Consider the following 11967-nt stretch of genomic DNA (forward strand, 5'->3'; position numbering starts at 1 on the left):
TGTTTTTCATTTAGAAGCTGCAGTTAAAAAAACAAATCAGCAACACTATTTTTTTGTTTCTAGCTGCTTCTAGACTGCTTTACTGCTCTAACTCTTTTGTGACAAATAATTTAAACACTTCCTGGACACCTTTCAGCTCATTTCTTCCCTCTGACATGCACAAAGATTAGGTATACATGCAGACTGCTGTGATTCCAGATCACCTGGCTTGTAAGACAAGGCCATGCTTAATTAAAAAGGGAATAAAAGACAGGGGGAAGTTCAACCAGCCTTCCTCTGGATAGGTAGGGAATAGGGATGGAGCAACATCGATGTATTTTACAATCAATGGTGATCCTTGCACCCTGCATGGCTGTATTAGAAGGGAAATAAAGTTTTGTTATAGCTGCAGGGGCTTGTAAAAGGCATTTTAATGGCAGAGGATGGCTTGTGTTCACAGTAACACCTTGGAACATACATGCTCCAGTGATTCCAGCTCCTCCTCAGCAGTCCCCACACGCTCTCCTCTGCTGACGCAGGCCAGTTAATTTTGGCTTCCAAAACACACAATAAATAGAAAGAAGGCAGCTTAAAAACCATGCTTTGGTTGGGTTTTTATTTAGAGCATTAACATCTTCAAGCTACACTTGGATGCTCCCCTCCCTGCAGTATCTGTATTCAAAACTTAACTCCTGCATTCGTTCTTGCTGTGAACTGTTCGGTTTTCTTCAATAAGCCAAATACCAAAAAGCTTTACACTTCACAAATCTTCCCCCTTCCTTTTCTGCTCCTGACATTGCCACTTTTAAAGTGACTGGAAATGCCCCTTAAGTCACCCAACACAAGCAGATTTGTGGGCTTTGCAAAGCATCCAAAATTAAAATGTAAAATTTAATTGAAAGCCCACAAGCAAAAAAGCCCCAGCCCACGCTCTCACAGTATTTTCCTCTTTACATTTTGTTTTGTAATGACAACATCACATCAGTAATGAAAACAGACCATTGTGCATTGTTCACTTCAGTAACACAGCAAAGGTGTTTCCAGTTGTAAGAATAAATAATAGATAAGAAAGCAGCTAATATCTCCCTGTAAATGGAGTTGGGACATACTGAGGCTCAGAGGTAGGACCAGGATGGGGACAGTGGAAGAGAACTCATAGAATAACATCCCCAAATTGGTCCTCAGTCCCTTGTTCTGCTCAAACAGCTGCTAAAAGCCAGAGTGAACCTGTGCTCAAGCTGGTGCTGGGGCAGGGGGGGCAAAAGACACTTCCCTTGGCGAGGGGTGAGTACCAGTGGGTGAGGACATCTGGGTTTGGGTTTTAGGGATAAATGGAGCCACATGAAGTGGCCCCAGGCTCTCTCAGCAGGAAACTGTGCTGGTGGTGCATTCCCCATCAGCCAGCACAGGACACTGGTGGAATCCCCATCACCCACCGGCACAGCTTCTGGCACCATTGCTGCCAGATGGGACCCACACCTTTCCAGGTGGCTGCAGGACCCAGAAATTCCTGCTGAGAGGGACTTTCAGAAGAGGTCTCCCCCAGGTCTGAGCTGATGATATATCCTGATGCCCCTCCGAGACACTGAATTCACAGCACATGTTGCTGTCTTGCTCACACCACGGGTTTCTGGTAAAGTGCTATGGCTGCAGGCTGGTTTCACCAGCCCAGGGAATACCAAGCCCAATTATAAACCAGCACAAAGCCCAGGTTTTCTCTCCCATGTGTGAAAATTACATTTTCCATGGGATCACTCACCAAAGTGCCTTTTCCACATCGCTATTCTCTCTCTAGGACAAGCTGCCATCCACATCTTTAAAGGGAGAAAGGAAAAACATGCACTGCAAAGCATCTTTGTTCTGCCATCCGTGGTCCTCTGAGCTGATGGAAAACCTGCCTCCTGAGACCCCTCTAGCAGCTCTCCCTGCTGCTATGGGCATACCTTGCTCCATGGTCGCATTACAGATCTCTCTGGTCACGTTAAATTATTATACAGAAGAGGTGGGACACATGCTAAGTGCTACAATAGCTAAAATAATTTAATTTTCACAAGCTCCTCGGCTGCGTGTATGCTTTCAGCAGTGCTCTCCTAATAAATATATATATATATATAACAATAACAATAATGATAAAATAAATAACAATAATAGTAATAAAAAGTTACGCATGTGACCTAAGATTCTGTGCAATCTAAAGGTCGTTGAGCTCAAGCGAGGGATAAAAACGTCACTGCTTGGGATGCACTGCACTGGAAGGAGGTGTAAAGCTTTGATGCAGAGCATGCATAGGAAACAGCAGAAGGATCTCAGGATCAGGAGAAGGCAGATGCAGGATCCCTCCAGCTGCAAATGCCACGTAGTCTTTGGGCTTTTATTCTGGCCGTTCCCTCATAGGAAAAGCTCTGCATGAGGGAATGGCAGGCTCCTGTGCTGGCCTCCCAGCCAGTGGCTGATGCTGCAGCTCAGGGGCAGGGTCCTGAGAGCAGGTGGGAGCTCTCCGGTTATGGATGTTTAGGGGAATCCGATCTTTTTCCAGGACTTGCAACTCGAATCTGATTTCTTTCAGTCTCTGCAGAGGTGCAGGTCTCCGGTTGAGCTGCAAGGGGAGGTACCAGGTTCCCACCTGCTCCGTTCCTCCAGGGAGGGAGGACTGCTCTTCCCAGCGGCTCAGTGGGCAGCGGGAAGCACTCGAGGTCCTGGGGATCCTGCTGAAATTCCAGGATTTCAGCTGAAACCCCTCCGTGCAGACCTCAGACCCTGCTAACCATGTCCCAGCCTCCGCCTGGTCCCCCGGCTCGTCCCCCCGTGGTGGCTTCGGGCTCGGGTCAGGTATGCGACCTCTTGCTGGTGCCGCGGCTGGTGGCCTGCTTGGTCATGTCCTGGTAGGAGGCGGATTTCAGGAACCGGGGGTAGGAGTCCTTCTCCATCAAAGTGCGGGTCTTGGCCTGGGCTTCGTTGAAGCAAGCGGAGGTGGCACCGGAGAGGTTCTTGCGGGTGATCTCCCTGGTTTCGTGGTCGATATTCACCTGCAAGGAAGCAGCATCCCTAAACATTAGCTCGGCATTAACTCCCCTCCTGTGGGGGGGAAAAACCCGGTTTTCTGCATTTTTAGGCGAGGGTGAAGATTCTTGCAAGCTTTTCTATCTCTTCGTGGTTGCACTCCATGACCTTAGAGGTCTGTTCCAACATTAATGATTCAGTGGTGACAGACCACACGATGTTAGAGATGAAAGCTTTCATGAAAAAGCACTCATCTTCCCACCGATACGAGAGCACTTTAATAAAACCCACCAGGATATTTTATTCCTTTCCTCCCCCTATTTGTTTCCACAGGACAGAGGCAGAAAATGCTCTCACCTCCCTGGGTGCCTCACTTTGGACAAACTCCTCGAAGATCCTGTTGGCTTTGGAGGCCAGCTTGGTTTTTGACCGGGTCTTTTTGAAGTCCTCACATGCCAGCCAGAAGTCGAGGTTCTCCTCGCTGAACTCTGTCTTCAGGAAGGTGTGGAAAGCATTCACCCCACCTGGAGAGGGGGGAGAAGAGCAGTTAATGGGGCAGAAGGCAGGGAGGAAAAGGAGGACCACCACCAGACACAGCGCTGCCCTTCGAGCGTCGCCCTGGGAGCTCAGACCATGACATCTGCAGATTTCCTTTCCCTCCGGGCAAATTCCACCCTCTGAGACACTGCTAATTGGCCTCTAGACTCCAATAAAATCCTTTCCCACAGACAAGTAATCCTCTGGTTGTATTTATCTAACCTTTCTTTAATGAGGCTTCAGAGTATTTTCTTTACAGCTTCGGAAAAGAGCTAATTCTACCTAAGGAGAAATCCACTGACGCATCGGTGCGTCTGCAGGAACCAAGCCTTTATTTTTATTTCTCAGCTGAGATCTGGGGAGGGCAAGATGCTGAGGATGGGAGAGTAATTGCAGCAAGGATTTCAGAGCCGTGCTGGGAGGATGGATTAAGTTACAAAGCCGGAGATGCTCGTTAGCCATCACAGCACGTGATGAAGGCTGGAAAAAAAAAAATTTGCCTAGCCCCGAACTATTGCTGTGGAAGGACTTTGTCTTGCTGGGGAATAGCTTTTAAAGTAGACAACTACTTTTGTATTAAAATTTGGCACTTCTGCCACTGTGTGCCTGCTGTGAGGGAGGGATTACATGGGGACCTCAAAAAGAGGTCCCCTCTCTGGGTCTGGAGGTGCTGTCTGCGTGGAGGAGAGGGAGACAGAACCTCACTGGAGACCTGTGCATCACATACACACAATATTGCAGGGGGAAATGGCTATGGTAACTCAGTAAAACAGCTGAATTCCTTCTCCCTGTGGAAGAGCCATCCCTGGAGGCACAGGACAGACAGACAGAGGGCAGCAATGCAGTTTTCTGAGCAAGCCTGTGGGGAGGTGGCTGCATCGCTGTGCAAAGGAGGACACTGCGAGCAGACACTCTGCCTTCTCCCGAGTGTGGAGAAAGGGATGGTCCGGGAATGCCATGACATTCCCTGACAGACTGCTCCACATGGGATGCCCATGACGATGCTCCTGTCCCGAGGCAGCAGCAAGGCATTGTGAGACAGCATTTGTCCCCCCAAAAGCACCCAGTCAGAAGAAAAGGGTACAGCTTCCCAAGTCAGGCAATGAACCCCGTGCATCAGCTCTGTCTGGGCAGGAAAGGGACCTCTTTCTAAATCCTAAAGCATCTCATTTGAGGAGGAGATGAGCTTTCCTTGGATGCTCACTTCAGGCATACAGCTCACTGGGAGCTGTATTTTGTGCTACATGCTCTCACCAAGAGAAGAAATCAAAATGCTACTCACTTTTGCTCTTCAGGAGCTGGTCGAAGGACTCCCTCCATTCCAGTACCTCTCGTGAGGAGTCTCTGGAAAAGACAAAAGGATGTAAGGCTTGCTGTCCTGCTGTGAAGGATGGGAGCACTTCAGTTCTGTGGCTCCATCAACGGGAGACAGTGCAAGAAGGGAAGCAGCAGCACTCGGCAGGAAACGAAAGCGAGAGGCCAATGTCCATTACCTGTGGGCTCTCTTTCCTTTCTCTCTCTCTTTTACAGTCCCTGAAGGCTCACCAGACCTCAGCTCCATAGTGCTGGCCAGGAGGTTCTCTAAAGAATGCTCAGAAGAGCCTTTTTCTGCTGGTACAAGCCCAGCAGAGCCTCCTCTGCAAGCAGAGACCCAGCCCTCAGCAACAATATTTAGTATTTTGTTTTTAAGGCTGCCTGCATTCCCCAGGGATCCCAGGCACTGGTCTGAGACACCAAGAACTGTGGGAGCCCCCTGGGTTTCTTGCCTATTGCTAAGGCCCTGCTCTCTGTGCCTAATGCCAGAGCATCAGTTCCCCCGTCTGATTTTATAACCGGTGGAGCTGGGAAGTGATCCGCCTTCCCGGCCTTCCTGGGTGGGACTATGGGGAGGGGGAGCTGCACTCTGTGCTCTCTGCTGCGCAGATGAGCAGGATTATCCCTCGGGACAGCCTGGTCCATGGGGACCTGTCCCGGGCTGAACCTGGGACATGGTACTGCTTGGCTTACCTCCGCCTGGAGCCCAGCTGCAGCTTGCTGGAGGTCCCGATCCCGTGTCCCAGCTCTGGTTTATGGAGCAGGATCCCTAAGCGGGTCTTCAGATCCTTGGCTCTGGAAGGGAGGAAGGGGAGAGTTGGGCTTGCTGGACTGTCGGACTGCTGCTGCCACCCCCTCACCTCGCAGGGGCTGCACCCCACGGGCTCGGTGGGGGCAGCCCTCGCTCCCCAGCTTCAGCCTCCTCTTTGCTTTCCGATGTATGAAATAAATGCTCCCCCAGTTGCTTTGTCTGCTCCCTGGCAACCACGTTCAGCAGCGCATTAAGCCTGCGGGACTCTTTTCTCCCGCTTGCTTCCCAGGTAGAGTCGCATGAAATACAAAGCACGACGAGCTTTTTCCTTTGGGGCAGGTAGCAGAGCAGCTGCTGAGTGCTCAGCTGGAGCCCCCGCAGCCCCCGCAGCTAACCTGGCTCCTTTTGCCATCCCGCTCTCCCGGCAGGACTACACTTCTCCCAAACCGCTGGAAAAACACAGCGATTGCTTTCTGCCCGGCGGAGCGGGAGCCTGTCCCTGCTGTCAGGTTTCTGCTGCCTGGCTTTCTTTTTGGGGTGCCCCTGAGCCACCAGGAACCTGGCACCACGCCATGGAGAGGGCCGTGCTCCCCAGTGGCACCATCCACCTACCCCATGCCTTCAGAGCCAGCGAGCCCGGCGGCAGCACGATGCTCCTGCGCCAGAGGCTGGGATGCTACTGCCTGTCACCGCGGCTCTGGGGCGAGGGAATGGAGGCACCTCCCTACCGGGAAATCGTTGCGGCAACACGGAGGGAGAATCGGCTCCTCTCCCCAGGGTCCCCCCGAGGCACCGTGCGGCCCCGCTGCTATTTGTGTGCTGCAGCTCATTCCGGCGTCCCCAGGCGCCCATACAAAAATAAGTGTTTAAATGTCAAGCCGGCAGCGCGGGGCTCCGTACCCGTGTTTGGCAGGAGGAGCAACATGTCACTTAACAGTTCAACCGTGTTGACAAAAATACTCCTGCTGCTGTCAACTTGAAGCAACTTCTGCAGAGATGGAGCCGGAGAAACCCTGGTGTGTTTGTACACCCGGACGCTGGGCAGCCCTGTCCAGCCTCCTCTCCCTCCGCGTGTTTCACCTCTGCGTTCCCCTCCTGGGGAGCAGAACGGGTGCAGCCAAAAATCACTTCGCTGCGTGTTTGCTTGCAGTCTGCACCCCAATTTCTACCGAAACAACACAGCCGCCGCAGCAGAGGCTGGTCCAGGTGCACCTTTTCCAGCTAACCCTCTGCATCCCAGAACTGCGGCGTGGCGAAGCTCCTTACCTTTCCAGGCAAGTGATGGGGAGCGAGGCTAACCCCCGGCACATGCTGAGAGCTGGGCACCCAGGCATCCAGCAACTCATCCGGTCCTTGCGGCGATGGCAGGGGTGTGCAACAGGTGGCTGCAGCACCACCTGCGCCCGCGGTCGTGTGCTGTCGGCTGGAAAAGCGGCGAGGAGCTGTGCTTTATATCGGGTGGGAGGCGGGAGAGCTGGGAGGGGGACCCAGCATCGCTCCAGCCTCCAGCCAACCAAAAGCTGCTCTGGCAGCGCCCGTGAAGATAACAGCTTAGGTAAGTTAGTGTGTGCTGTTAGGGGAGGGGGGTGTGGGAGGCCCAGGCTTGTCCTTGAGCATCACAGTCATAGCTGCTTCCTCGATAACAGGAAAAAACAGGCTCGTTTCCATCGACGTGTGGAGCTTGCTGAGTAACCGGCGGCGGGTGGGAACGCGGGTGGGGAGAGCGAGAGGGACAGGACAGACGCTGTAGCGCACAGCAAGTCGTCAGCTCCCTCCTGCTGCCCGAGGGCTTCCAATCCTCCCAGCACTTCCATCGCAGCAGCAGGCTTTTCCCAAGTGGTTTAAGCAGGGGATGCCAGTCCTCAGCAGAGTCAGGCCGATTTGCAGCATCCCAGGGGTAGGAGGATTTGCATTTCCTGAGGCAATGCAATCCACAGAGAGCAGAAGGCTGTACTGTTTCCAATTCCTCGCAAATTACACGGCCAGTCCACAGCTGGAATACATAAGGATTGATGCCTGTCCCCACAAGTTGGCTGAGGTTGCATTTCTTCATCACAAATTCTCTACTGGGTGTATGGTGGAAGAAGGGAAGAGGAGGGGATGCACATCAAAGAAAGTCTGAGCAAAGCTGGGGAAAGCATGTGAGAAAGGTGGATCCTGAAGAGACCTGAAGATGGAAAGGAGACAAAGCAGGGGAGGGGTTGGAAGCTGGAGGGGAAGGACTGAACCAGCAAAACAGAGAGATGAAGAGAAAGGGTTAAACCAGTGTCACACACTGCACACCAGCAAACCCCAAGGTCTGGTGCCACAAACAGAGGTCCACAACAGCCAGCAGGTCCCCCATGCCAAAGTCAGGATTCCAGAGACCTGAAATCCCCCCACTCAGTGGCTCTTGGAAGGGAGCTCTCACCACAGTGCAGGGAGCGACTTTAATCCCCCCAGCTCACAGCTGTCCCAGGGCAAGGGCAAGAGCTGCCACTTCCACTCCTCCTCTCTCCTCCTCCCCACTTGGTCCCTGCTGTTCCAAGCTCCACAGCCAGCACAGACATTTTTCCAGAGCTCAGGTTGTCTCCTACTCTTGCTGCCTGCATTCATCACACAGAGCAAGTTGCCAGAGCATCTTTCCCATGGGAGATGAGCTGTGCCAGGAGAGTGGCAGCACAAAACCATCTTGGCCCTGTGCTGGGAAGAAAGGCTTCTCTCAAGCTGCCTTCAGGGAGCCAGGGTGTGAGGATATCAGCATGGAAAACTTTAAAAGGAGCACTAGGCACCTCAGCTCCCCTGAGCTGTAAAGGGGAGTCTTGTCTTTCTCCCAGTACTTAGCAAAAGACCACAGAATTATTTTGCCCAAAGCGAGGCATGGAACATGCATCAGGACTAATGACTGAGCACACGTTTTTAGCTCCTGTCTTGGCTTTGAAGCAAGAGCAGCCTCTTTCCCGATAGCTCTGTTGGTTTTTTTCCCCTCAAATAATCAAGTTTAAGCCTTCTTGGTTAGCAGATATTCAGCTGCAGATAAATGGAGCTACACAAAGCTCTTATTCATGCCTTCTCTGTGCCTTAAAACCATGGTTAGAGTTGTGATCCTTGCTGTGGATTTAAAGAAAGAAGGGGAAGAGGAGAGGTGAGAGGGCTGTAAGATTGCCTTTGCCTCTGTAGACACCAAGAAGGTCTGTACATGCCCACAGAGTGGACATCACTTGACCTACCACAGGTCTTGGAAGTGCTTGGCCACCTCAGCCTAGTGCTCCAGCCCAGTTCACCACCATGCTGGGAGCACTGGTGTCGCAGTGCCAGTGCCATGCTCACGTGGGCATGGGCTCCTGGTAGCCACAGGAGGGGGTCACACCCAGGTATTTCACAGAATCACATAAGTCTCGAGTTGGAAGGGACCTCTGGAGATCATCCAGTCCAACCCCCTACTAAAGCATGTTGGCACTCACCTCCCAGCTGCAGCAGGTGACCAGTAGCTGTGGGTTTGGGGTGGCAATGTCCCTTCTCCTTCATCACCTGCATCTCTGTCTCCTCCCTGGTTTTCCACACAGATGCAGTGCTCAGCAGTGCCCTGGTGTTGTTCTACCTCATCATTTTGGGGCATGCCTGGTGTTAAGCAGGACTCGTCTCTCTCCTTTTCCCCTTTGAAACTGCAGCCCATTGTCCCAGCTGCCTATCTGCAAAGCCATAGGATGTTATGGTAACTCTTCCTGGTGTTTGAGGCATCCTCAGAGCAGGTTATGCCAGAAGAAAACCTCCAGGAGGCTACACATGTGTTACAGGCACACAGGACAGATGATTTCTGGCAGCAACTCCATGGTGCCCAGCAAAGCCACTGTGCTGGGAGCCACGTGTTGTTTGAAGCAGCCAGGGAAAAGTAACTGTATGGCAAAAACACACCCAGGATGGCAGCAACAGCAATGGGGAAGGAGCATGAGGGATGTGAGCTGGAGAGGAGAAACTGCACATCTCTGCCTTGAGATTACAGCCTGCCAAAACTCTGCTTTGCTTCAGTCCATGAGTCTCCACTGCTTTTTGCCATGACGTGTGTTGAACAAGTGTGCGTGTGGTTTTACCTTATCCCTTGTAGCAGCTTTTGAAGCTCTTGGCTCAGGTGAGGCAAAGCTGATGTCAGGGCAGAGGTGAGGAACTACCTGTGGTGGGAGCTTGGTCCTTGCAAGTTCCTGTGTGGGACAGAGAGCTCTGTAAAACCTCAGTGGGAGGGAAAAAGTCAGTCAAAGGCTGTGTCTTTTCGGGCACCACAGTGGCTCAGCCAGAAGATGCACAAAGCCATAGGAAATGCCACGCTCACAATGGAGGTCCCACACTGGGGTGTTTGAAGCAGGGCATGGCTCTGGGACATGGTAGTGCCAGAACCACGTATGCAGGTCTGAGCCCAGGGACAGGAGAGGGATTGGGCTGTTCCAGCAACATCCTCCCCACCAAGCCTGGGACAGACCCTCCAGCTGCTCTGCCACAGCCCCCTGCACAAGCCAGCACCTGGCTGGCACCTCTGCTCCCTCGGGGCAGCTTTTTTGCCTCTCCCCTTCAATGAGGTGGGAGATGCTATTCCAGGACAGGCAGCTCACCAGCGTGGGATGCATTAGGTGAGAAGGTTTATATTGCAGGGCTCTTCAGCAGGATTATGCAATAGGCTCTCAGCCCAGCGATGTATGTGTGCTCAGATGTCTTTATGCCGCTCTGTATCTAATTTAATTACGTCCTTCCTGTCTCATTTAGCTTAGCAGCCTCCCGCAGCTCTGGCTCAGTTGCCTGTATTATCAGTCCTTGTTTAGGAACACAAAAAAACTCATCTGTGTCGCAACGCCTGGGGCCAGGCTCCCTTCCCATAACCGTGCCACAGCCTTGCTGGCATGAAGCCTGCCTCTCATCCATGGGGACCAGCCCTCTCAGAGTTTATTTCCACTAGAGAGGTCCTGGAAAACCAGGCAGGGTGCTCTGGGGGGACTGGCTTCACCCTCAGAAGCAAAGCACACAACCTCTGAGCACCAGGTATTGCTGCTGGTGTTTCTGGGTTAGTATTTGCAAAGCACCAGCAGACTCAAAAAATAGGAAAATAAAGGTTTCAGCCCCAAAACTACGCAATTGAGGTGGGTAATAGGGAAACAAGGAGGGACTGGTGACAGGGTGGAGGGTGCCCTTGCACATGTGCCCCAATGCACAGTCAAGCTCCAATGAGAGCTTATAGTATAAGGTATTTTTATATTGTTTGAGTGGAATAAGAAGGGGAAGATACAGCAATGGATGGGAAGAGAAGGTAGGGAGGAGAAGGAGAGGAAGAGCCAGGGTAAGCCATGCTGCTGAGGTCTCGCTATATCACAGAAGGTGTGAGCCAAGCAGGCTCACCAAGGAGCCTGAGACCCCATTTCTCCTAAACCAGTGGGTATCCAGAGAGGTGACAACCAGGAATGGTAGAACCTGGACACAGGTGAGCCTGGCTCCATCCATGCCTTCCCCATCACAGGACAGGCAGCTGCCCATGCAGGCAGGAGCACTGGTCCCTTGGCATCCCTCACCCCTTGGCATCCCTCGCCCTAAACCCACGGGGTGCTTAATCGATTCCCAGCGGACGCACACGTCGCGTTCGCATGCGGCACACGAGAGGAAATAGCTGCTCTGGAAATTTGTGGCAGTGCGGAAAGAGATTATTGAAATTAAAAAAAAAAAAAAAAAAATATTAGAATTACAAATGAGTGTTTTCAAGGGGCAGCTGTTATCCACTCTGCTCACGTGCTCACTTTGCACAGCTGCACAGGGAGAGGTAGCTGACAGCAGGTACTCTTAATCTTCTCTTTCCGTTTCTGGCACCTGCTTTTTAAAGCCACTGAACTGCCAGGAAAAAGAAAGCTAAATATGATGGCTAAATATATCCTAACTAAGAGGAGAGACAGAGCAGCTCTAATAGCAGATCCTTCCTTGCATGCATTCAAATTGGTTTGGCTCAGAGACAGTTTTAGAGGGAAGAAGCATCAGATGAAAAGGAAAAACAATAAAAGAAGGGATTTAGGAAAAAAGAAAGGGGGATAGAAGGAAGCCAGAGGGACTGATAAATTCCACTGCACCCATTTCCAGAGAAAACCAAGCTTGTTTAATTTTTGTTTTTAAATGAAACCCCGTGCAGACCATGGAGCAAACACTCACCTTTTGCAGGCAGGGTGGGTTGTGCACCAGGCAAGGAGTGCCCTCTGTGTGCCCAGGGCTGGATGGGGTCCAGGTCTCTGCTTTTGCTTGCTGGCCAGACCTGCTCAGGAGACACTCTGCTTGGCCTCAGCCATTCCCCACTGAAGCCCCAAGAGGGTTTCTGCAGCAGATCTCTCACCATGGAATTTTCTGCTAACACTCAACCTCCCCTGATCTTCTCTACCCCTACT

General features: G+C 52.0%; 1 protein-coding gene across 3 annotated transcripts; it reads right to left on the reverse strand.

Annotated features, from left to right (window-relative positions):
* Positions 1 to 568: 568 nt before the first annotated feature.
* RGS16 (regulator of G protein signaling 16) lies at positions 569 to 7095 on the reverse strand. 3 transcript variants are annotated; one of them, XM_027740656.2, is made up of 5 exons: positions 6848 to 7095; positions 5524 to 5625; positions 4799 to 4860; positions 3337 to 3503; positions 569 to 3005 (listed from the first exon to the last, which is right to left on the reverse strand). In XM_027740656.2, exons 1-5 carry the CDS (start codon positions 6925 to 6927, stop codon positions 2805 to 2807), a joined length of 612 nt encoding a protein of 203 aa, XP_027596457.1. In that variant the 5' UTR covers positions 6928 to 7095; the 3' UTR covers positions 569 to 2804. The 3 variants fall into 3 exon arrangements, with proteins under 3 accessions (XP_027596457.1, XP_027596458.1, XP_027596459.1); XM_027740657.2 differs by lacking the exon at positions 6848 to 7095 and adding an exon at positions 6194 to 6278; XM_027740658.2 differs by lacking the exons at positions 5524 to 5625; positions 6848 to 7095 and adding an exon at positions 5010 to 5325.
* Positions 7096 to 11967: the final 4872 nt, after the last annotated feature.

The sequence above is a fragment of the Pipra filicauda genome, unplaced genomic scaffold (genome assembly GCF_003945595.2).
Source record: "Pipra filicauda isolate LSUMZ 115617 unplaced genomic scaffold, ASM394559v2 scaffold114_size2234877_pilon, whole genome shotgun sequence".
Taxonomy (NCBI): Eukaryota; Metazoa; Chordata; class Aves; order Passeriformes; family Pipridae; genus Pipra; species Pipra filicauda.

Bases quoted from the DNA above. Each gene is read 5' to 3' on its own strand.
- RGS16 (XM_027740656.2), bottom strand. From the start codon at position 6,927: ATGAGTTGCTGGATGCCTGGGTGCCCAGCTCTCAGCATGTGCCGGGGG. The intron at 5,626-6,847 runs GTAAGGAGCTTC...CCTCCCTTCCAG, and splicing joins CCCATCACTTGCCTGGAAAG to AGCCAAGGATCTGAAGACCC. The intron at 4,861-5,523 runs GTAAGCCAAGCA...TGTCTTTTCCAG, and splicing joins CAGCTGGGCTCCAGGCGGAG to AGACTCCTCACGAGAGGTAC.